This window comes from Sceloporus occidentalis, unplaced genomic scaffold (assembly GCF_023333645.1).
Source record: "Sceloporus occidentalis isolate IW3139 unplaced genomic scaffold, rSceOcc1.0.p SCAF_4, whole genome shotgun sequence".
Classification (NCBI taxonomy): Eukaryota; Metazoa; Chordata; class Lepidosauria; order Squamata; family Phrynosomatidae; genus Sceloporus; species Sceloporus occidentalis.
The window spans coordinates 73,430,830-73,454,626 of NW_028316984.1; the positions used below are offsets into that span (position 1 = coordinate 73,430,830).

The window sequence follows — 23,797 nt, forward strand, 5'->3', positions numbered from 1 at the left end:
TGGTTCTTAATTGCACAGTCTGCAGTGTTATCAGCTGAATGGACCGGCAGAAACCAGCAGATGCTGAAATATCTCACCTGTCTGGGCTTCTGGGCCTGGAAATGCTGATTATGTAAATTACAACTCCCTAGAGAAGCCACAGGGAAGTTCAATGTGGAAGCACACTTAGTTTTATCATGCTGCTTTGAAGAAATGCTTAATGAGTGCTGGATGAGTCCAGGTGCAGTGATTATGGGGTTACCATTTTAAATTTGGGAGTACTATAGAAAATTTGCAAGTTGGACTGTGAAGTGCCCAGCGAATACAAGAACTGAAGAGCCTCCTATTTCTCTCTGACTAAACCTACCCCATTAAAAACACACACATACACATACACCCACCCCTGAACATTATATCATTTAAAAAAATAGCCATATAGGCCTGGAAGGAATCCAGTCCCTTCAGCTTTCCTGTTAAAAACAAGCTTGTGCTTCCAACTGATAGTTCATTTCTATTTTAGCTTTATTCAGCTATCCTACCTCTGTCAACAATAAGCACCCAAAAAGAGAGGACAAAGGCAACTCCATGAACTCTACTGCCATCACCAGTGTTTCCCGCCCACTCTCCATGTGCTGAATGGGCTAGTTCTAAATTGGTGATTCTTTCTATTTATGTATCCTGCTTTTCATTTATTTACTCATCCATTTATTATTATGTGCTCCACACTGTATGGCTCCCATAGCAGCTTATAAATACAGTAGTTAAATTGAGAGCCTTACAGTTCAAAGACATGAGCCCAAGGAAAAGGGAAGAGGGATTCATACCTTCCAACGTTTCACCGATGAAAGCTGGAACATATACAGCCAAATAACAATAGAGTGTGATTAAGATGGCAAAAATTATTAATGAGGAAGAACACACAAGCGTCTTGTACTTTGAATTAAGTTTGTTGTGACTGAAGTAAGCTAATGACAAAGGGGAAAAGTGGGAGAAGGAGGGAGAAAGTGGGATGTTTTAAAAGAAGCTGAAAAAGTGGGACAACAGAGGATTAATCAGGACTGTTGATGCCCAAATGGAGGTTATGGGTTGGATGGGGAATTACGTTCAGCAGTCCCTGTTTCTTCTTCTCCTTCAGGGGCCAGAGCAGTGGAACTTGGAACTTGAAGGGAGTAATTCTGTTATGGAGAATGCTTATTTTCCTAAGTGCTACGTGACATCTGCCCTCTCTGATTACATTTTAATTCCTGAAAAACTTAGAACATTACTTTTCAAAAGTAATGTAACACTCACTGTTTTCAGCAGATGATGTGGTGAAGGATCTGGAAAATGGTGAAGGGTCTGGAAACCATGCCCTATGTGGAGAGACTTAGAGAGCTGGATATGTTTAGCCTGGAGAAGAGACGGTTAAGAGGCGATATGATAGCAATGCATAAGTATTTGAAGTGCTGTCATATTAAGGATGGAACAAACTTGTTTTCTGCTGCTCCAGAGACTATGACCAGGAGCAATTCATGCAAACTACAGGAAAAGAGATTCCACATAAACATTAGGAGAAACTTTCTGATAGTAAGAGCTGTTCAATAGTGGAACACACTCCCTTAGAGAGTGGTGGAGTCTCCTTCTTTGGAGGTCTTTAAGCAGAGCCTGGATGGCCAGCTGCCGAGGGTGTTTTCTTCCATGGCAAGGGGGTTGGACTAGATGGCCCTTAAGGTCTCTTCCAACTTTATGATTCTGTGATATCAAGTTATGATTACTCACAGCTTGCTACCAAAACAATATAAGTGTTAAGAATTCAGTAATGCATTGCTTTTTAATTACTCTTAAAATTAGTTGCTATAAAATGCACTTTAAAAAAAACCTTCAAATATCCCTAATGACTCCTCAGCTAAATTTTAAGAATAATAAGTAACCTTTACTCATTATACCAAGAAATGCACCAATTTTCCCAGTCTCTATGTGATTTCAAATACAGGATGGCAATGTTATCATACATCAAAGTAATGCATTACTTATAATAATAATATAATAATAAAAATTTATTTCTATACCGCCCTTCTAAAAATCAGGGTGGTGTACAACAAGAAAACCCATACAGTTAAACATGTTAAAATACATTAAAACATTGCAATAAAAACAAGCAAACTCATGCCAGCTCAACCAGCTGACGACGGAGGGGTGAGAAAATATACCGGGGGATAGAATCAGGGGTAAGCCCGCTCGAAAAGATATGTTTTCAACCCCTTCTTAAATTGGGCCAGAGAGGTGGCCGAGCGGAGTTCAACAGGCAGCGAGTTCCAGAGGTTGGGGGCCAGTGTGGTAAAGGCCCTCCTGGTGGTAGTAACTAGTAACTAGTAACTTTGGAACTCTTAATAATTGCTGCCCAGTTGATCTGAGTGTGCGGGGCGGATTGTACGGAGAGTGCCGGTCCTCCAGGTACCCTGGGCCCAAGCCATTTAGGGCTTTATAGGTAATAACCAACACCTTGTATTGCGCCCAGAAGCGAATAGACAGCCAATGAAGGTCTTTAAGCACAGGTGTTATATGACTGGCCCTGGAAGTACCAGTGACCAGTCGTGCTGCCATATTCTGCACTAGTTGCAGCTTCTGGGTATGGTACAAGGGTTGCCCCATGTAGAGCGCGTTACAGAAATCCAATCGAGGGGTTACCAGAGCGTGTACTACAGTTTCAAGGTCCTTCCGGTCCAGGTAGGGACGCAGCTGGCGTATCAGCCGAAGCTGATAGCAGGTGCTCTTGACCATCGCATCCACCTGAGAAGTAAGATGGAGCGACGAGACAATAAGCACCCCCAGACTGTGTACTGAGTCCTTCACAGGAAGCGTGATCCCGTTCAGGACAGGTGGAACCACTGCCATCCCCGGGCCGGGAGAACCTATCACGAGTACTTCCATTTTCTCTGGATTCAGGCTGAGTCTGTTTTCCCTCATCCAGCCCATTACTGATTCCAGACAGGCCACGAGAGGAGAGATGCCATCCCTGGTCACTGCATCAGTCGGAGACATAGAGAAAATTATTTGGGTGTCATCAGCGTACTGATAACCCCACGCCCCATGACTCCGGCTGATCTCTCCCAGTGGTTTCATGTAAATGTTGAAAAGCATGGGAGACAGAATGGCTCCTTGAGGGACCCCAGATGTAAGGGCCCTCTTATCGGAGCGCACGTCCCCCAGCTGCACCATCTGGAACCTCCCGGAAAGGTAGGATCGGAACCACTGGAGCGCAGTGCCCCCGATTCCCACCCCTGCCAGGCGCTCCAGAAGGATACCATGGTCTATGGTATCGAAAGCCGCTGAGATGTCCAAGAGCACTAACAGGGACACGCTACCCCTGTCCATGCCCAGACGGAGATCATTGACCAAGGCGACCATGGCAGTCTCAACCCCATAGCCCGTCCGAAAACCGGTTTGAAATGGGTCTAGATAATCCGTTTCATCCAAGATCGATTGAAGCTGGATTGCAACCGCCCTCTCGATCACCTTCCCCAAAAATGGCAGCAGTGAGACTGGCCGATAATTGTTGTGCAACAGGGGGTCGAGGGAGGGCTTCTTTAACAAAGGTTTTACGATGGCCAATTTCAGACTAGCTGGAAATTGCCCTTCCCTCAAAGATGTATTAATAATCCGGTGTAACATTGCAGTTACTACCGGTCCCCCCTGGGCCGCTAACCACGAGGGACAGGGATCGAGAGAGCAGGTTGTCTTCCTAACACTTCTAAGGATCTTGTCCACATCCTCGGTACTAACAGGCTCAAACTGATCCAGTACAATCGAGTCCACGGCGGCTCTGGATGCCTCTGCTCTGGATTCTGCTCTAATGCTGGTATCAAGACCTTCGCTTATCCGAGAGGTTTTATCCGCGAAGAAATTGTTAAATTGGTCACAGCAGGCCTTAGAAGGTTCAAGGATCTGGTTTGGGGCAGGAGGGAGCTGAGTTAGCTCCCTCACAACCCTGAACAACTCTGCTGGACGCGACTCCGCGGATGCGACATGTGCAGCATAGAACGAGTTCTTAGCTGCACGTATCGCCTCTCCATAGTGGACTAGGAGAGCCTTGTCGGGTAAGCGCTGGTGTTTCCGCCAGGCGTGCTCTAGCCGTCGCAGCACCCGCTTCCTTGCCCGGAGATCTTCCGTATACCAGGGCTTCTTTTTGGAAGCAGGCCTGAGAGGACGCTTGGGAGCGATGCTGTGTATAGCCCTGGAGAGATCAATGTCCCAGATGTTGGTCAGGGCATCAACAGTGTCGCCATCACTTCCAACCATATACCCCTCTAGGGCTTCCTGGAACCTTTCAGGTTCCATCAGCCTTCGAGGGTGGACCATTCTAATAGGTCCGCCACCCCTGGGAGGGATCTGGGTAGATGCCTTGATTTTTGCCTTCACCAGGAAATGATCCGTCCATGACAGAGCGGAAATATTAGTAATTTCCGCCCACGGAATTTCCATGTCCGTACAAAAGACCAAATTGAGGGTATTACCCGCAGAATGCGTCGGACCCGAGACCAATTGAGACAGGCCCATGGCCATCATGGTATCCATGAATTCCTGAGCCGCACCGGATGGAACATAGTTGGCTGCGAAGGGGATGTTGAAATCTCCCAGGACCAGAAGCCTGGGGGACTCCAGCATCAGCTCCGAGCCTAACTGTGTCAGCTCGTTAAGGGAGTCTGTTAGCGCACGGGGTGGCCGATAGACCAACAGAATCCCTAGACTGTCCTTGGCCCTCAGGGTCAGGTAAATACACTCGATATAGGAAGTTTGGCGAACATGGTTCCTGGTTAAAGACAAGGTGTTCTTATGCACCAAGGCAACAACCCCCCTGCCCACCTAACCTGGTCTGGTCCTTCAATGAGTACCCGGCAGGTAGGGCCTGAGCCCACATAGCTTCAGGCCCAAGCCAGGTCTCAGTAATGCAAGCCAGGTCACAGTTATTATCCTCGAGCAGGTCGTAAATGATGTGGGACTTGTTCTTAATAGACCTGGCATTGCACAGGAGCAGAGACAGGGTTTGTGGTACGGTTGGAGTGACCCTCAGGTCCCTTTGGTTAGGAGAGGGACAGGAAGGAGGGATAGATGTTACATATCGATCTCGCCTTCCCCTGTAACGCTGGTCCACACTCCTACCGCCATACCTCCCCCTGCCCCACATTACCTCAATGGGAGCTCCACTCGTGCAAGGAGGATTACCCTCTGCCTCCCCAGCCAAAACATTCCCCACAGCCATATCCTTCCCCTTCCCCCACAGTGCAGCAGTGAGGACAGAGAAAAGACACCGCAGTCATTCTCTGTCTAAATGCCGGCACGGGTGCGTCTCCCTTGCCCTCGCGCAGTCGCTGATAAACGCAACTGCGCAGCTGCGGAGGAGTGAGTGTCTGGAACAGTCCGTGGGCGGCTCCTGGGCCGGTGCGCAGTTGCGCACCTCTAACAACCCAGGAGACCGCCCGGCAGCAACAAACACAGCTCCAAGCCGAAGTCCGGGAGGCAAGGGGGCGTGATGGAGGAGGAGACCAGGCAGCCTGGCTTTATGTGCGCTGCTCTCACCGTCGCACCCTCTCTCCGCCTTCCCCCCAGGTGTCCCAGATTCCGCTCCCCGGCCGCTGCAAGGACACGCTGGGATGGAAAAAAGGCACAGGCACAAACACAGGAGCCTCAGCTTGGCTTGGAGCTGGCTGGTGGTGATGCAGCAGGGCAGAAGAAGCCTCCTTGTTGCTTCTAAGACATTAATTCCCAATTCTAGATTTCTCATAGAAGCAGGATAAGGTTATAAGCTCAGAAAAAGCCCTTTCTTCTTCCCAGGTATTTGACATTATCTAATGATTATTTCTAGATTATATACTATCCACCAGGAACAGAAGAGTTTAGTTTTGTTTTGGGTTTTTTTTTGCAAATGAGATTCACAGAGCCTCTTCCCTGCTGTCCTTTCAGCACTATCTGAAAATCTATTCAGAAGGTGTTGAAAGACTGGTCACTGCTGCTTGCTCATCCTGGCTGGTGGCTTCTATGCCATTGGAGCTATGAAACTTCTCTAGTTTCAGTCAGAACTTTAAGATAATTATTATCTAGTATGCCTAAAATATGTTCAGTACCATGGATGTGTCCTTTGCATATAATGAAAGCCCACTGCAGATTCATAACCCACCGGCATGGAGGTCACCAGCTTCTACTGCCATTTTCTATGCTGTTACTATAAATACTTTATACAAACAAACAATGATATTTTTCTATAGTTTTATAGGCATGTACCCTCCCTATTGTTGTTGTATCATTTGATTGTTGGTCTTTTGGATGATTTTGATTGTAGACCATTGTGGTTTTCAAATGAACAACATTATTTCTTGAAACAATACGGAACTGCTGCCCTTGTATTTGCAGCAGGCTTGCCTGCTATATACAAGTGTTCTGATATATGTTTTCCTACCACCACAAGATTCTTCAGACATAAATTTGGTCTAATTTAAAAGAAACAGCATTGAGGAAAGTTGAAAGAATGTTTATCTGCATGGCTGGCATGAATTTTTAAGAGCTGTTGGTGACTTGAGTAGCAAAATGAGAGGCAATTTCCATTTTTTTTCTTCGTGAGCAGGTGTGCGTTCTCTCATGTGAGCTTGAGGCTTTGACATCAGATGGCTGTGCAGAGTGTGGGAGTGACAGTTCAGAATAGCTGAGGTCATAGTAGCAGCAAAATGGGCTATCTTGGGAAATAAACCAAAAAAGGTAGCATCAAAAGAATAGAGAAAAATTGGCAATGACAGGTGAATGTAAGCTAATAATGCATTCCTCTTTTTTTGTGAATTCTAAACACATTACCTCAATAAAGTGCTTTCAGCTTCTTTCAGCCTTGCTTAGATGTTAATCTCATTATTAAGGAACTATTGAGTACCTTTGATCTCCATATCCTTATTATTATCAAAGGCAATCAAATGTACAGTAGCTTTTGTTTGGGAGAGGGGAAAGAGGCCAGAAGTATGAAGACAAACCTTTAAAAACATTTTCTGAATTAATTAGGGAGCAGACACACCTAAACAAGAACTTGCTACAGTATACTTTTCTGAGCAGAAAATGGAAGATGGGTTTATTTGTGAATTTTCACTAGGATAGTTAAGAAATGTAGTATACTCAGGGGATCTGAAAATCTCTCTCTCTCTCTTATTTTTATTGGGAATATTCTCCCAAATTTTGAAGCCCTGATTTACAGGTGACATACCTTTTCATAGGACTTTAGACAAAGAACTTGCAAACCATACAATGATTGGATGCACAAAAATAAACATATACACCCCTTCCCATTCATTGGTTGAAAAACCCTATACATTTTCAAACCCTTGTGGGTACCATCATCAATTTTCTTATCATAACTGTTTTCACTCACTGTCCCAGCATGGCATTCTGACATTCCTTATTTTGGGTAAATGCAGACATTTAGGCATCACTTAGGAGAGATAAAGAGGCCCGGAATATCATGAAGAGATCTCTTTGACGTGTTCTGTTTTCTATAACACAAGCAGTCCTTTCATCTAGTTCATCCTTTCTATCTTTAGGCATTCTAGCTATAAAACATATTTGCTATTTTTCTATTTAATCTAATTTTGTTAATTTTGTCCTCCTCAAAGAGAAGTAGCAGCCCCACTCTGTTCTGCTTTGGTCAGACCTCATCTGGTATATTGTGTCCAGTGCTGGGCACCACAGTGCAAAAAGGATATCAACAAGCTAGAATGTGTCCAGAGAAGGGAGACCAGGATAATCAAAGATCTGGAAACCAAACCTTATGAGGAAGGAATCAGGGAGTTGGATATTTTTAGCCTGGAGAAAAGAAGACTGTGAGGTGACATGATAGCCATATTCCAATATCTGAAGGGATATCATATAGAAAATGGAGCAAACGTGTTTTCTGCTCCTTCAGAGACTAGAACACAAACCAGTGAAGAAATTCTTTACCGTAAGAGCTGTTCAACTGTGGGCTAGGTTGTCTCAAGGTGTGGTGGACTCTCCTTCTTTAGAGGTCGTTAAACAGCAATTGGATGTTCATCTTTTAGAAGTAGTGTATATTCCTTTGTGTGTGTTTTAACCAAGATGTAGTTTATTTTTTTTTTTTTTTTTTTTTACAAATAATGTTAAAGTTGTACCTGTTTTTTAATTGCTTGTAATCCACCTTAGATCTTGTACAAGGAAAAATGCAGGGTATAATTTAGATAAATTAGACAAACAGATTAGATAGATAGATAGATAGATAGATAGATAGATAGATAGATAGACAAACCACATAGTTCATGTTGTTTTTTAGCCTGTATGGCCTGTATTGGCTTTCCACCACTTGGTGCCTTCAAATGTTTTGAACTGAATTCCTGGCCCTGCTGACTTGAGCTGATGACAATCAGTACCCAAAACAATTGGTGAAAGGCTGAAAGTTATTCTAGAATAAGCATTGATTACAAATGTGTGGTAAGCGTGTAGAACCAAGGGGTACAAACGTTCTCCATAATACTCAGAGTTTAGAATTGTTTAGTTACCTCTTTTGCTTGTCACTAGCTGGTTTTATGGATTTTGTGGAAATTCTTTCTCTTGAATAAGTGAGCTGTTGATCTCTCTTAATTCCTGGCATTCTGTAAAATATTTCTGTTCAAGTGGCTACTTTTGAGTGCATAATGAAACAAGCCCTTTTAGATTAGAAGAATTGGGTTTGATTAGTGTCATAGTTCAACAAAGATGGATATATGCTTTCTGAAAGGGCTCTGTCAATAACAAACACAGTGGCTACTTCATTAGTTCCACAGTTACACCATTTTTTATTTCATTTTTTTTAATGCCTTTAAACTGATGGGTAGCCGTACTAATTGGTGTATGATAATCAGTTGTTTTCACTTTAGGCACTTTAGCCTAGAGCAACAAAAGGGAGAAAATAGCTTCAATTCAGGCAAATTTGAAACAACACTTGGACATTCAGAGTCAGTCTTCAAAGAAAATCTGAAAGGCATAATTTTCATAAATAAAGGTGAAAAACAGAATTCTAATGCAAATACTTTCTTATTTTAAAGTGAAAACAGCTATAGTTTGATGTAAACTTGAAATATTTTGTTCTAGAGAATAAGACCTGATGAGCTCCAGAACATTGTATCTATGATCAGGAGATCTTTAGTAAACTAACTTTTTTTTTGGATTACAACCCCAATTTTTTCTCAGCAAGTACAGCTAGTTTTTTTTATACTCTGTTGATCTGGTACAAAGTGTTAAATGCGTGCTTCTGCAAATCCACCCCTTACAGCTATGTTAGCTTGTTCTCTTCAGGCAAGGTGAATTTGAAGACTAGATTCAAGTCTGCTTTGTTCAAATTCAAAAGAGGGAAATATCCAGTGATCTATATTGTGTTTTGTCTATTATTCCATTTTCTGTTTTTTCCCCCAGTTCATTTCTCAGTAGAATGATAGATGATTTTTAAAATTGGCTGCTGCTGTCCTCTGCAGTTGCGCCTCGGTTACTGGACCAGGTAATGAAGTGATAATGCTCAGTTACTGTGAGCGTAAAAGCTGTAAAATCTTTTGTTGCACTCTTGGCCAGTGACCTAAAAGCTTAGAGACTCAGATAAAGAAAATTCAGTATTGCTTAGCCAAGCACATGTTCTTCCAAGTCTCTCAAAGAGATGAAATTTCACTCTGTTGAGCACTTTTCTTTTTGTTATCTGATACTTTTCAGATCAGGGAAGTAGGCTTTCAGCAAAAGGCATTCCACTATGAATATCTAGGCTATTTGTGATGACCACTGAAGATTTCATCTCTATCTCCCACACAGTAAAAAACAACAACTAATAATATGTGGAATAACCACTATATTGGGAACATCCCAAGAACAGCAATGTTCATCTCTGTTCTTTCCCCAAAAGCTCATAAAATTTATATTTTAGGACTATTTCTTTTAATACTTGTCCAACTATCCATGCTAGCTATTGGATTTAGGAAGTTACAGTCTAATGAGGTAACTTTACCAAGCTCTGGTCTTCATTCATAAAAGTCCGCAAAGGCTTTCTTGGTTTGGTCACCAATTCTGGGAGAAAAATTCAGAAATTGTTTTCTTCCTATGAGAGTGTCAGCTCAAAACCAAGAAAAAAAATGCCCCTGAATCATTTCTCAGTCAGCATGAAATATCTGTTTTCTTGTCCACAACACTTTTTGGCAGATTCCATAGGCCTGTGGTCACACCATATGCATGTGTGTCCCACCAGCTTTTGTACTTGATGTACCGTATATGCTCAATTATAAGTTGACCTCATGTATAAGTCGAGGTCATGTTTTGGGGCCAAAATTATGGATTTTGCCATGACCCATGGATAGGTCGAGGGTAAAACTTGGAGGCTCCTTCAGTGTGCATATGGTAAAAGCGACTCTTATTGAGGCCTTTCTTCATAGTTTCAGCTTTCCTTTCAGCCAGACACAAGGGTGGGAGGGGGATTCTTAAGCAAACAGCAATATCAATAAATCACCCAGGACTCTTTCTGCTTGGCTCTTTCTTGCTAAACTCCTCTCCACACAGCATGGGGAAATCTGAAAGAGCTGCTCTCATGTTTCTATAGTGACACATAAATAAGTCAACCTGGGATTTTGGGGTCAATTTTGGGCATAAATTTTTAGACTTCTAGACAAGTATATACTGTAATTTGCATACTTTTTAATGTACTCTTTTATCATGTGCAACTCATGTTTTCATTTCATAAGCAAAATGAGGCTAATAAATGCCTGAGTCCCTGTTCTGAAATATTTTCTGAGGGAAAAAATGGTATATATACATGCAATCACTTTTCATAACTGTCCTAATATGCATGATTCTTTATCTATACTGATGCATATAAGGTCTTCTGAGAAGCTACTTAAAAAGAGAGAGAGAAATACTGGAGTGGTATGGGAAGGAGGTCCTTGTGTTTTAGAAAGATTCACATTGATAACTTTTCTTACATATTGGTAGAATTCAAAGACATAGGCCTGTTACAGATTGCCAAAATAAAGCTGCTTCGGGTCTCTTTGGAGGTATGCCATTTAAATGATGCATGCATCCTAGGAATCCGGAAGCTGCACCAAAAGCTGCACTCCGGTGCTTAGGAATGGAGTGTGGCTTTGGTGCGACCTCCAGACTCTTAGGACCCATGCATCATTTAAATAGCATACCTCCAAAGAGACCCGAAGCAGCTTTATTTTGGCAGTCTGTAACAGGCCATAGTTGTGTTAGTGTGGAAAATTAGTATGCACAGGGATCTTGTAGCACTTTTGAGACAAACTGAAAAAAAGAAGCTGGTAACATGAGCTTTCATAGACGTGAGTCTACCTCCTATACAAATAGATGATGATGATGATGATGATGATGATGATGATGATGATGATGATGATACATGGGGAAGTAGACTAAAATCTACAAAAGCTTCTGCTGCAAGTTCCTCTCTTTTAGTTAGTCCCAAAGGTGATACAAGATCCCTTTGTGTACTGATTTTCTCACATGTGTTAGCTATGTTCTATTTGCAGTAATTGTTGCAACATGGTCTCCCACCTATCCAAATTTCCAGCTACCCAAGCCCTTTATTATACATTTATAATTCCTGAATGATATCTGTATAAAAGTCTGGACTTCAAGGCCAAGTGGTTCAGAAGGCACCCTCTGTTCTCATTCAGGTGTTAAATCTAGCTACACTAACGTTGGAGGAGGCACTGAGATTAATGCTTTTCTGTCTCTTGGTATTGCCTCTGATATGTTAATTAGACTCATCACTTGCACTCACAAACATCACCTTTCTTCAAATACGAAATAATTAACTACAATGGAATAAATTCAGAAAAGGGCTATTTTAGGTATTGCTCCGGCAGGCAGTACACACACCTTGACTAAATAGGATTACTATGATACTGGGTTGGTCAGATTATACAAGATTTCCTAAGGAGTTTGCTGGAAAATCAGTGAAGACTTCCAGTAAATTTTGCTTTGCTCTCCTTTTAAACCTATTTCCCCATCTCCACCCACCAGTTATTGGTTTATAGGTTCTAATCACACATGAATACCCACAATGAATAAGTGGTGTCTCTCTTGTAATGATTTTGACTAAACAACTTGTTTCTGCTTTGATAGTTTCTACAATGATCTGCTTGTTACAACAAAGACAATTCCCTTGCTTGCCTTGTCATTCCTGGAAAAAAAGATAATGGCAGAACACTTGTCTGAGTGAATGAGGGCTGGGACAGTATCTACCAAGGAAATGTTAAATATCTCCATTTAATTGACTGGATTTAGGAAGTTCAGATTGTAATAAAAGCAGCAGAAGCCCCCTTAGAGTAGATTTCAGTACCTGTTAAAGGAATCATTAATCAGACTGGAAACATTGGACTCAATGGAGTTCTCAAATGCCAGATGAGCACTAGATGGAGTTTTTAGCTGCTAGACACATCTGATCTTCTGCTTCTTCTCTGGAGGCTAGAAACTTCTTATTCTATTCCAAAGGCATGGAAAACTTTGGTTTTCAATTTAAATGAGTTCAGCTGTTTATTATATTAGCTATTTCAGAAAAGACTTTGTAAGTTAACAAGTTTGCTTCCTCAGTCCTACAAATCACATCTATTAAATCATTGAGAAGTCTGGTGAACAGAATGATGGTGGCTGCAACCACTGCCATATTTCTTGTGTTGCCCTTTAACCAGCTCCCTTACCATATATTGTCAGTAAATGCAGTAGACTCTTGGTATCCACTGGGGGTTTGTTCCAAGACAGCCCCCCCGCCCCCATGGATATTAATATCTGTGGATACTCAAGTCTCATTAAGTGCAGTGGCATAGTGAAATGGTATCCCATATATAAAATAGCAAAATCGAGGTTTGATGTCTGGAATTAATCTCTTTTTAAAAATATTTTCAAGCCAAATCCATGGATAAAGAATCCATGGATATGAACGGCTGACTGTATCAGCATATTCAGTAAGTTGCTCTTTTGAACAATAGCTTCCTGGTAGGGTTGCCATAATTCTCTACCACAAAATGGGACAAAATGTAGGACAAAATTTAGACCAAAATGTAGGACAATTGTAGGATAAAATTTCACCCAAAATGGAGGACATTTAAGAAAAATGGAGGACCTTAAATGTCCTTCATTTGGGGCTAAATTTATCCTACAATTGTCCTACATTTGATCTACATTTTGTCCTACATTTTGTCCTGGTTTGTGGTAGAGAATTATGACAACCCTACTTCCTGGAGAATCTGTATTATAGCTCAAAAGGTCATTTATAATACTCTTTATTCAGTCACATTGAAAAGTATACCCATAGTAGATATAACTGTGTAAATATACAAGTGCATTGTGTAAATATACAAGTACACTCAGGAGTTCTGTGTGTGTATCTCATGGATATAAGAACAGGGCAAAACAGGTTTTTTTCTCATTGACAGTTTAACAGCAGAAGAGATTTCCACAGTTCTCTTGACAGTTGGGTAAAAACTTGACATATGATCAGTAGCAATAACTAAAGGGCCTTCCAGTATAAATTGGGCTAAAACGTGGACTATATATGTATTCTTGACATGATATATCAAAATCCATATGTGTCTGCATGTGTACACCTTGGGGTTTTGCCTATCCCTCTGCTGTCACCAACTATGAGGGCTTCCATTAATCTCAACCATTGCCTCACTTCTGCCAACAATGTGAGTACTTCTTCCCGTCCCACTGCTGTGGTGATCTGTTGTGTGGACCTCCTAGATACCCCCATGGTTCCTGTGTGAGATTTTATTTATCTTCTATCCCCACCAGATGCCATCATTCTTTATTATCTGCCTTTACCCCAGATACTATGTCAGTGCTTAACTTTCCAATATGTAGTGTTCTCAGAGGCTCAGGTTATCTCTCACACTCTCTCAGACATTCATCTCCTAGCTAACTCTGATCACTCTCCTCACCACTCAAACTTCTAAACCTCCACTCTAACTAATCTTGACAGACACCCTCTCATCCCTAACAAGCTGATCTACCCAGCTTTTCAAAATCCTCTCAGACATATCACCAGTCACCACTCAGTTCTAGCATTCCATTCTCTCACTTTTTTCTGATACATCCTTACCACATACATCTAAATGACAGTGCATGCACAACTATATTGCTTAATAACTAATAAGGGAAACATTTTACCTGAAAAGTCCAGAATATCACATGCACTTGCACACACAATCACTTCCAAAAGAACTGTACCAATTTGGATGTCTGTTATGTGAACTTTACCAAAATTGTAACTCCACCACCCCACCACCACCACTATAACATATGGAATGAATTTCATGTTATATTGGGAGAAAAGACCATCTTTTCACTAAGTATCTGTCACTAAGGGGCTGTGCACACACCGGCCATAAAGGCTGACCTAGGGGTAAAGTCAGGGTGTGGCATTCACATGACGCACAACCCGACTCTGCACCCAGGGCAACGTGATGCCGCACGCCATTCCACATAGCCCATGGTATCACGGCACTCCTCTGGTGCTGCATCCACACAATTCAGTGCCAAAGGAGCATCTTAAAGCTGTGGTGCCATAGCTATTGTGCCCTGGAAACATCCAATCAGGGCAGCAGTGTGCGGTTGCTGTGGCCCCAATCTGGCGCAACTGAAAACGGCTGCAAGCCACCCCTTAGAGGCGGTCTGCATAGCCTCTGAGTGGCTATCTGGCAATCTTAGGTGACTCTGTGCCAATATCTAATTATAACAAACAAAATAGGTGCTCATTGCATCCTCTCTTCAATTGAAACAATGTCAGTGTTCATTTTACCCAGGGTTTGATTAGGTAGCCAACTTTTCAGTGTAGATCATTCTAGATGTGTCACAGATAAGACACCATTCAAAATGGATTCATTGAAATACACATGTTTCTTGTTCTGATTTTCTTTGTCTTATAATCTAAAAAAGAAAAGGTGTGGGGGGGGGGGGGGGAGAGAGAGAAAGATTCCATGGAAGCTTTTGTTTCATCTTCCCAGGAATTAAATCTTTTTTTTGAGAACTTGGTTTAATTTCCACCTCAACCAAGAATGCTTAAAAGCTATTGAAAGTGATTATAAGCCCTTCCATCATCTTGCCCTATCCTTTCAATGAGGGAATCCCCAAGCACCCTATAACTTCCCATGCATCAGTCATCTTTTGTTCCTTCTAATGATCCTGTTAGAATGAAAAACCAGCTCTAATGAGAGGCTGTATCACAGAGAAAGCTTTTTACTTCAGTGGGGTTTATCAGATTTCAGTTGATATTTCACAAAGTGCCTTGGTTCAAAAGCAAGCAGTTATAACACCATACCACTGGCCTGAAACACTCTGGTTCTTTTTCCCCCCTTTCTTTAAAAGTGATGTGAATATATGCTTCCTCTTCCTCTATTGTTAATTTTCATAGCAATTGCTTGTAATATGACTTGGTTGAATAGACTACAATGAAATTACTAAGAACAAAGACACTAAAACTCCATCTACTGCACAAGAGGGCATTTAGATCTGAAATAACTTTGATATCAAGAGTTAGGTGGAAAGCTCCAAGGGTGTCTCCACTCACTGCAACAGGACTCCTCTGGAAATATATTATTATTATTATTATTATTAACTGTTATTTATAAAGCGCTGTAAATTTACAGAGCGCTGTACGTACAATCTTTTTAATTGGACAGTTCCCTGCCCTCAGGCTGGAAAAGAGCAATGACAGAATATGGCCAGCTGCAGTGTAAAACCTTGAGAAGTACTTTGGGTCTAGATATTGGGGGGGGGGGGCACAGAAGTGGGGTAAGATCAGTACAAGGTGAAGCATATTTTCATGATATCCCAGCAAGGCAGATAAACCAGCAAAGTGGTTGTAGTATATGATGCACTTCTACAATCCAATGGTCAATCTGCTTTACTGAAACCAAGGAAGACATCTGGTATCTAGTTGTTGTTGTTTTGTTGTTATTGTTTTTGTTGTCATTTGCTGGAATCCTAGATCAGCTAGTTGGTTAAGGAGACATAATAATTCAGGTTTCCAATAAGACTGTGTAGTCTTACTGAATACAGATCAGTTATAGATCTGTAACTCTAGGTTATGCATCCATAACAGCAGGACTGAATACTCTTCCTTCTCCTCCTTTACCACCACCACCACCACACTCAGTACTAGGGTTCAAGTTGACTTTCAAATGTTAAAACAAATACAGATTAAAATACATGAACAGGCATCAGAAAACCTATAAAATTTATTTTTAAAAGGCAAACTATATAATTAAAGCTATTTAAAATCCATTAAAATGCATAAGATAAAGATCAGCACTTCATTGAAACTTCATTGCAGTCAAATCCTAAAAGTCTGTCAGAACGTGAACAACAACAAATAGGGAACTGTCCATGTCCCAAACTGCAAAGCTACATTTCAGCAGGAGTACAACCCCAAACAGCACAGGCTGAATCCCCCCCCCCCCCATAACTCTTTTAACTGATCATGAGGACCTTGTATCTGGGCTAAACTTCAGTTTGTTAACCCTTCTCTGAACCATTACAGATATCAGATATTGTTTTTAGCACCAAAACAGCTTCCTTGGAATTAGATTGTAAGGACAAAAAGAGTTGAGTATCATCAGCGTATTGGCAGTACGAAACCCCATGCTCCAGACAACATCTCCCAGCAGCTTTATGTGGAAGATTAATAGCTTAGGGAAAACACTGAGTCCTGAAGAACTCCGTGGCCAGCAGCCAAGGAATTGAATAGGAATCCTGAAGCACCATCTTGTAAGCATCCTTTCCAGAAGAATGGAGTGACTGTTAAACAGTGCTTCCATCCCAGATACTCAGCCCAGAAAGAAACCATGATTGAACCATTGGGGAGTCAGCAGTACCAACAATTTGGCCAACACTTTGCAGATAATTTTTGGAAGGGTTTTTCCCCCCACTGAAAGTCTTCCAGCAACCTCCTTCAGGCATTTTGAGACCCTGCCCTGCTGAAAGAGGAGTCACCACTCCCTTGACCTACTCAACCACTTCTCTTTGGCTTTCTTAATGAAACAAGAGTAGGAAGGGTTTATAACACTTTCAGTGCCTCTCATCTCTCCAATGTCCACATCCTGAGGTGGAACAAATTGGACAAGTGGGGCCAGAATTGTACTTGCTGAATCTGTGTCTACTGTAATGTCTAAATAAGAATGAATCCAAACAACTTTGCCTGCAAAGAGTCGGCCAAGATAATCTTACCAACAGTAATCTGTTGAATGGTTTGAGTGATCCTAGTGAAGATGCCAAACCACAAGTAACAGTTCCATTGATGGACCTTTGCAGAGGTAATAGTCACAGAAAAGAAAGTTTCATTTTGCTTTTAAACAGATTCTAGCTTATTGTCAATTAGTCTCACTCCAAGCATTCAGGCAATGGCACTCTAATTCCTATCTGACTAATTTCACTGCTGTTGTCTTGCTAGAGTATGATTGAGCTGACTAAGCTCCACTCTGTCAGAAAGGACACTCAGGAGTGATGGTGTCTATCAGCATAGCTATTTCTCCATTCCAGAAGTCAAGTACTCCTGAAAATAGCAAGGAAATAGCCATCAGGAAATTATCTAGGTTTGTCAGTCTCCTGGGTAGACCATTTTCATTGGTCTACCACTTCTATGTACTCTGGATCCCATCAAATCTAAAATTCACTGGCTGAAAATCCATCCATGAAACAGAACTATAGAAAGTTCCACCATCCCCAGATCAGCACCATCATCCCATCCAGCAAACAAAGGCCTAGATTGTGTCCATTAGCATGTGTTGAGCCAGAAACAACTTGGGACAGACACATGGTTTCCATGTGGGACGTGTCATCCTGAGCTATCCTAACAGAGAAGTTTCAACATCATCATGGATGTTGAAATTCCCCACACTGCACACCATATGGACAATCAACAACTCCCCAAAAATCACTCTAGCTAGCTGAGGAAGTAGAGCTTTTAAACAGCAGTGTGGGAAGTGCACACATAGAGCTCGAGGGGCTCTCCTTTATTGATTGTTGTTTGTTGTTAACTGTCCTCAAATCAATTCCAACTCATTGTGACTCTGTGGATGAGACACCCCTGTCAGTCCCAGCTACGCACATTCACAGATACACACTGAAACCCTGATGGATAGGGCACCTTGTTGGGGGAGGAACAAACTACAGTTACTCCCTGCATCCCCACCACAGTTTCATCTGCTGATGCACCGATATTCAAGGTGGGTCAAACTGAGACAGACAGACATGCACATCCAACCAGGTTTATTGATACAGGCCAAATTGGCCTGTTTATTGAAGAACAAGTACAGTACTGAATGGCTGTTGTTTTACTGATTTGGCATTTAAAATAAGATATACCTGCTGAAATTAAACCTGGGTTTTTCTTTACTTAAGTCATGATGGATTCTACTGATAATCTTTGAACACCAACCCAGACAGGGAATGAAAACTTCCATTTATGTTTGCCCCAAAAACATAAAATCTCAGCATAACACCAACATGTGTATTTCCTTAGTTCAGTTTGCTGCTCCTATTCAGCACAACAGCAAGTTACTCATTATCAAGCCTGTAAGAAGATGATTCAGTATCTCAGCAAGAAAATATGCTTAGTAAACTGAGAAACCTTCTGATTCTCTATGTGAGTGTGGGTCTGTCCATATATGTAGTATAATACTAAAGCTACATTGCCTTGTGGTCCTGCTGTTGTAATAACAGCAGGGTGTTCAGAGTAGCCGGATGGGGAAACAGCTTGATTGTTGTTTGTTGTGTTACTCCCACCTCTTTCTTTTATTACTTTCCAGGGTAATGTGACTTTTGCCTGCTCAGAACCACAAATCACTCCCATCACCTTCGACAGCTCCAACAGCAGTTACTTGCTGTTACCAGGCACTCCCCAGCTTGATGGCCTGTCAGTCAGCTTCCAGTTTCGCACATGGAACAAGGATGGTCTCCTCCTGTCCACTGAGCTGTCAAGAGATTCTGGCTCACTCCTCTTGTTTCTCCAGCATGGGAGGTTGGCACTCATCATCCAGAAGGCAGCAGAAAAACATGTGGCCATCAATGCAGGTATTTCATGTCTGCCCAGTAGCAGTTTCCCTCCTCTCTTTTGTTCCTAGTATTATTGTTAAATGAGAACATGAACCATAACACATCATTTTCTTCAAGGGAATGTTTAATTGGAGAAACCAAGTTGATAGTAGTAATAATAATAATAATAATAATAATAATAATAATAATAGGTATTTTAGTATCTCTGACAAATAGTGAAAAGGAAAACTTAACAATATGCTTTGTGGTTTATATGACAACAAGCTCTGGGCTCGATATTAGTCTGAAGGACACTGGATGCTGAAATGACAATTCAAAAGATAAGTCATAGAGAAACAGAAAAAGTCCAGAGTTGTGAAATTTCCAATTTGTTTATTTTTTATTTTATTTATACCTCACCTTTCTCCTAACATGGGAGAAAGTAACCATGCCATTATTTGCCCCCAAATACAAATAATTTTGAAATACCTTAAATATTTAGCAATTCTTCAAAGGAAAAGATTATGGTCCAGTTGCAGTTGCTAATCCAATCTAAAGTAAATCCATTGAATGAATTGCTGAATAGTAAACACACTTAAGTAAACTCCATTACAGCAGCCCATCTGTAATGCTGGGGATTCAACCCCCCCCCCCCTTTTTTGCAGGTGGCAAAACATGTGGACAATCACACTCCATATTATTCAATGGCAATAATATTAATTCCCATGCTTTAGCATGTGGGCATTCATATTACCACCATTGAATAATTTGAGGTGTGGTGATTCATGGATTGTTAAAATCTCAGATTAGAAGCCTTCCCAAAAGGAGGGCCTTCTGTAATTTAATGTGCCTACTCTCATTGAGGCTAGCAACTGGATTTAGACCTTAGCTATATCACATTAACTAAATTCATACCATTATTTAGTACCGTCATACTAAATTCATAAAATTAAAGTCTTTAAGATACCATATAATTCTTTATTTGAACTTTAAGTGGTTTCAAATGAAACTATTCTGTAGCATCTTTAAGATTTTGATTGACTCTTAAATGGATTCAAAGGTGTCATTTAAATTCTATGAAGATTCAAAGCTGGATCTCCCCTTTTCTTATTTTTGATAAGAGATTTTATTTTTCAACATTCTTTCTTTGTAACTGTTCTTCCCTGACTTACAGTAATGTGGGCTGGATGAATAAAGCTTAAAGAAACTATATACAGCTGAGAGATGTGGGCCAAAACCATTTGGAAGGGCCATAGTTGCTCACCTCAGCTTTAGTTCAACTGAGTGGAGTAGCTTTCCTAAACATGGTAAAACATATCAGGAAGTGCAGAGTTTCCTTGGTTATAGGATATCAGGACTGGACCATGGGCTGCAGTCAGTCTTGGCTCATCAGTCAAAAACAAGAAGCCAGAAATTGTGGGCAAAACATTAATCAGAAAGGAAAAAGCAGTTAGAGAAAGAGATGCACATATTTGCTTACTTTATTGCCACATGCAATAAGACTTTACAATACTTTTTGGCGCATATTTGATTCCCCCCTCATTTTGGGCCTATTTAGCAAAATAGTAAATTTGCATGAAATAATTGAGTATTTTGCACACTTTTGTGCCAATGAATTTTCTGCAAAAAGAAAAAATGTTTTTGAAATACAGTAACAAAATTGGGTTTCCCCACCATTTTAATCTAGTATCTTGATGCACTGAGGCATTGTTTTTTATTGAGGATGAGAAAACGCGGTGAATACATCCGTCATCAGAATCAAAGGGCAAAACAGGAGCCGTAACAGAGGAGGAGATTAGAAGTCAAGACCAAAATAATAAACCCAAAGATAGAGCATCAAAGCTCAGGAAAACCTTCCTGTCCAGCAAAGCTTAACTGTCACAGGAATTCCTCTTATGGTCTGGCTTGTCCTAACCTGTGTAAGCAAATGCTATTAAATGTAGTTTAGTAGTTTACTAGATCGGAAAACCACAAATTCCATAGTTACATGTCTAAGCTAGGGCAGTTTGTGAGTTTAACTGATCATTTTGGAACCATCCAAAGCCTGCTGTGACGAATTTAACAATTTCTTCGCGGATAAAATCTCTCATATAAGATCTGATCTCGACGCCAGTATTAGTACAGAATCCAGAGTAGAGGTGTCCAGAGCTTCTGTGGACTCAGTTATACTGGATCATTTTGAGTCTGTCAGTACCGAGGATGTGGACAAGACGACATGTTCACTCGATCCCTGTCCCTCATGGCTGGCAGCGCAAGGGGGAGCGACTGTAGCAGATATGTTACATTGCATAATTAACTGATCCTTCAGGGAAGGGCGGTTTCCATCTAGTCTAAAAATGGCCGTCGTAAAACCTTTGTTAAAAAAGCCCTCCCTAGACCCCCTGATTCGGAATAATTATCGGCCTGTCTCGCTGCTTCCATTTTTAGGGAAGGTGATCGAGAGGGCAGTGGCCGTCCAGCTTCAAGGGATCTTGGATGAGACAGATATTCTGGACCCATTTCAAACTGGCTTCCGGGCGGGCTATGGAGTTGAGACTGCCCTGGTCGCCCTGGTCGATGATCTCCGTCTGGGCATGGACAGGGGGAGTGTGTCCCTGCTAGTGCTTTTGGACATCTCAGCGGCCTTCGATACCATTGACCATGGTATCCTTCTGGAACACCTAAGAGAGTTGGGAATCGGGGGCACTGCACTTCAGTGGTTCCTGTCCTACCTTTCGGGCAGATTCCAGATGGTGCAGCTGGGGGACGTGTGCTCCGACAAGAGGGCACTTACATCTGGTGTTCCTCAAGGAGCCATTCTGTCCCCCATGCTATTTAACATTTACATGAAGCCCCTGGGAGAGATCATCCGGAGACACAGGGCGCGGTGTTATCAGTACGCTGATGACACCCAAATATGCTTCTCTGTGTCTCCGACGGATGCAGCGATTAGGGGTGGCATCTCTCCTCTAAATGCCTGTCTGGAGTCAGTAATGGGCTGGATGAGGGAAAACAGACTCAGTTTGAATCCAGAGAAAACGGAAGTACTCGTGATAGGTTCTCTAGGCCCGGGGATGGAGATATTTCCACCTGTCCTGAATGGGGTCACGCTCCCTGTGAAGGACTCAGTCCGCAGTCTGGGGGTGCTTCTGGATTTGTCGCTCCACCTAACATCTCAGGTGGATGCGACAGTCAGAGGCGCCTGTTATCAGCTTTGGTTGATATGCCAGCTGCGACCCTACCTAGACTGGGGGGACCTTGAAACGGTTGTACATGCTCTGGTAACCTCTCGGTTGGATTTCTGCAATGTGCTCTACATGGGGCAACCCTTGTACCAAACCCGGAAGCTACAATTGGTTCAGAATATGGCAGCAAGGTTGGTCACTGGATGTTCCAAGACCAGCCATATAACACCTATCTTAAAAGATCTACACTGGCTGCCGATGCGCTTCCGGGCACAATACAAGGTGTTGGTTATAACCTATAAAGCCCTAAATGGCTTGAGCCCAGGGTACTTGGAGGACCGCCTCTCCCCATATAATCCACCCCGCACTCTGAGATCGGGCGAGAAACATCTACTTGAAGTTCCTAATTGTAGATATAGGTCATCTCAGAGAGCTTTCTCGAGCTCAGCCCCACAGCTTTGGAACTCTTTGCCCAATGAGCTCTGCACTGTCACCTCCCTAGATGCATTTAAGAGGAACTTGAAGACCTTCTTCCGCCTGGCTTTCCCCCCATGAGCACCAATGTTACTCTAATCCCCTTCGATGATGTATATTGTCAATTCAGCTATTGCATGTTTTTTTATGGTTTTAATCTGTCGTAGCTCTGTATGGTCTTGGTCTGTTCATGTTGGTTTCTTGTTGGTATGGAGGGTGGGTTTGCACTTTGTTGAGATATTATTGTAACCATTGTTTTGTGGAATTTTAATGTTGGAAACCTCTGTGATCTGTATTAGAATAGCGGTATACAAATAATAATAATAATAATAATAATTATTATTATTATTATTATTGACTATCCAATACTCCCAATTTATCTAGAATTTGTTCTGCCAAAGATATGTATTCATCAAACATGCACACCTTGACTCAAAAATTGAAACGTATGTGTGTGTATCTCACCTCTGATCCATAACAAATTTGCCTAGAAATGAATTCAACTAAAAACAATTAGACATTCAAGTAAAGATTTAATTTAGAACTAAGATTGGTAATCCAATGACATGATACAGTTTGGAAAATAAATCAAATGGTTTCTAAAGCTCAGATACTCTGAAAGTTTATGAGGTTCACAATTAAAGTCAAAATTCAGCCACTCCAGACATTTAAAACTGACATGTGATGCTCCATATTGGATATTTTGTGTAATATCGGATTTTTGTAGTTATTATTATTATTAACCTTTATTTATAAAGCGCTGTAAATGTACACAGCGCTGTACATACAATGTTTTTAATTAGACGGTTCCCTGCCCTCAGGCTTACAATCTAAAAAGACATGACGTAAAAGGAGAAGGGAAAGGTGGTGAGGCTAGTAGGCTAATACATATAAAGTTCATAGCAATACAGGAAATGGTTCGATAAAACAGGCACCAAAAGAACATCAAATAGCAAGCAACAATTATGCAATGCCTGGGAACGCTTCTCTGAACAGGATGGTCTTCAACTCTGTTTTGAAGCTGGTTAAAGAAGTGATGGCCCTTGCTCGCGGGGGAAGAAGGTTCCAGGAGTGAGGGGCAGTGAGTGAAAAGGGGTGAATCCGAGATGGGGCAGAGGAAATACTGGGCTGGGACAGCAGACCTTGACTACCAGAAC

General features: G+C 41.7%; 1 protein-coding gene across 2 annotated transcripts in view; it reads left to right on the forward strand.

The window, feature by feature from the left end:
• Positions 1-23,797, forward strand: part of LOC149313993 (contactin-associated protein-like 5) — a 508,214-nt gene that overhangs the window by 261,071 nt on the left and 223,346 nt on the right. For both annotated transcript variants that reach the window (XM_089520319.1, XM_089520320.1), the window contains exon 8: positions 18,777-19,041. In XM_089520319.1, coding sequence (XP_089376445.1) covers positions 18,777-19,041 — 265 coding nt within the window. The remainder of the gene's footprint in view (positions 1-18,776; positions 19,042-23,797) is intronic.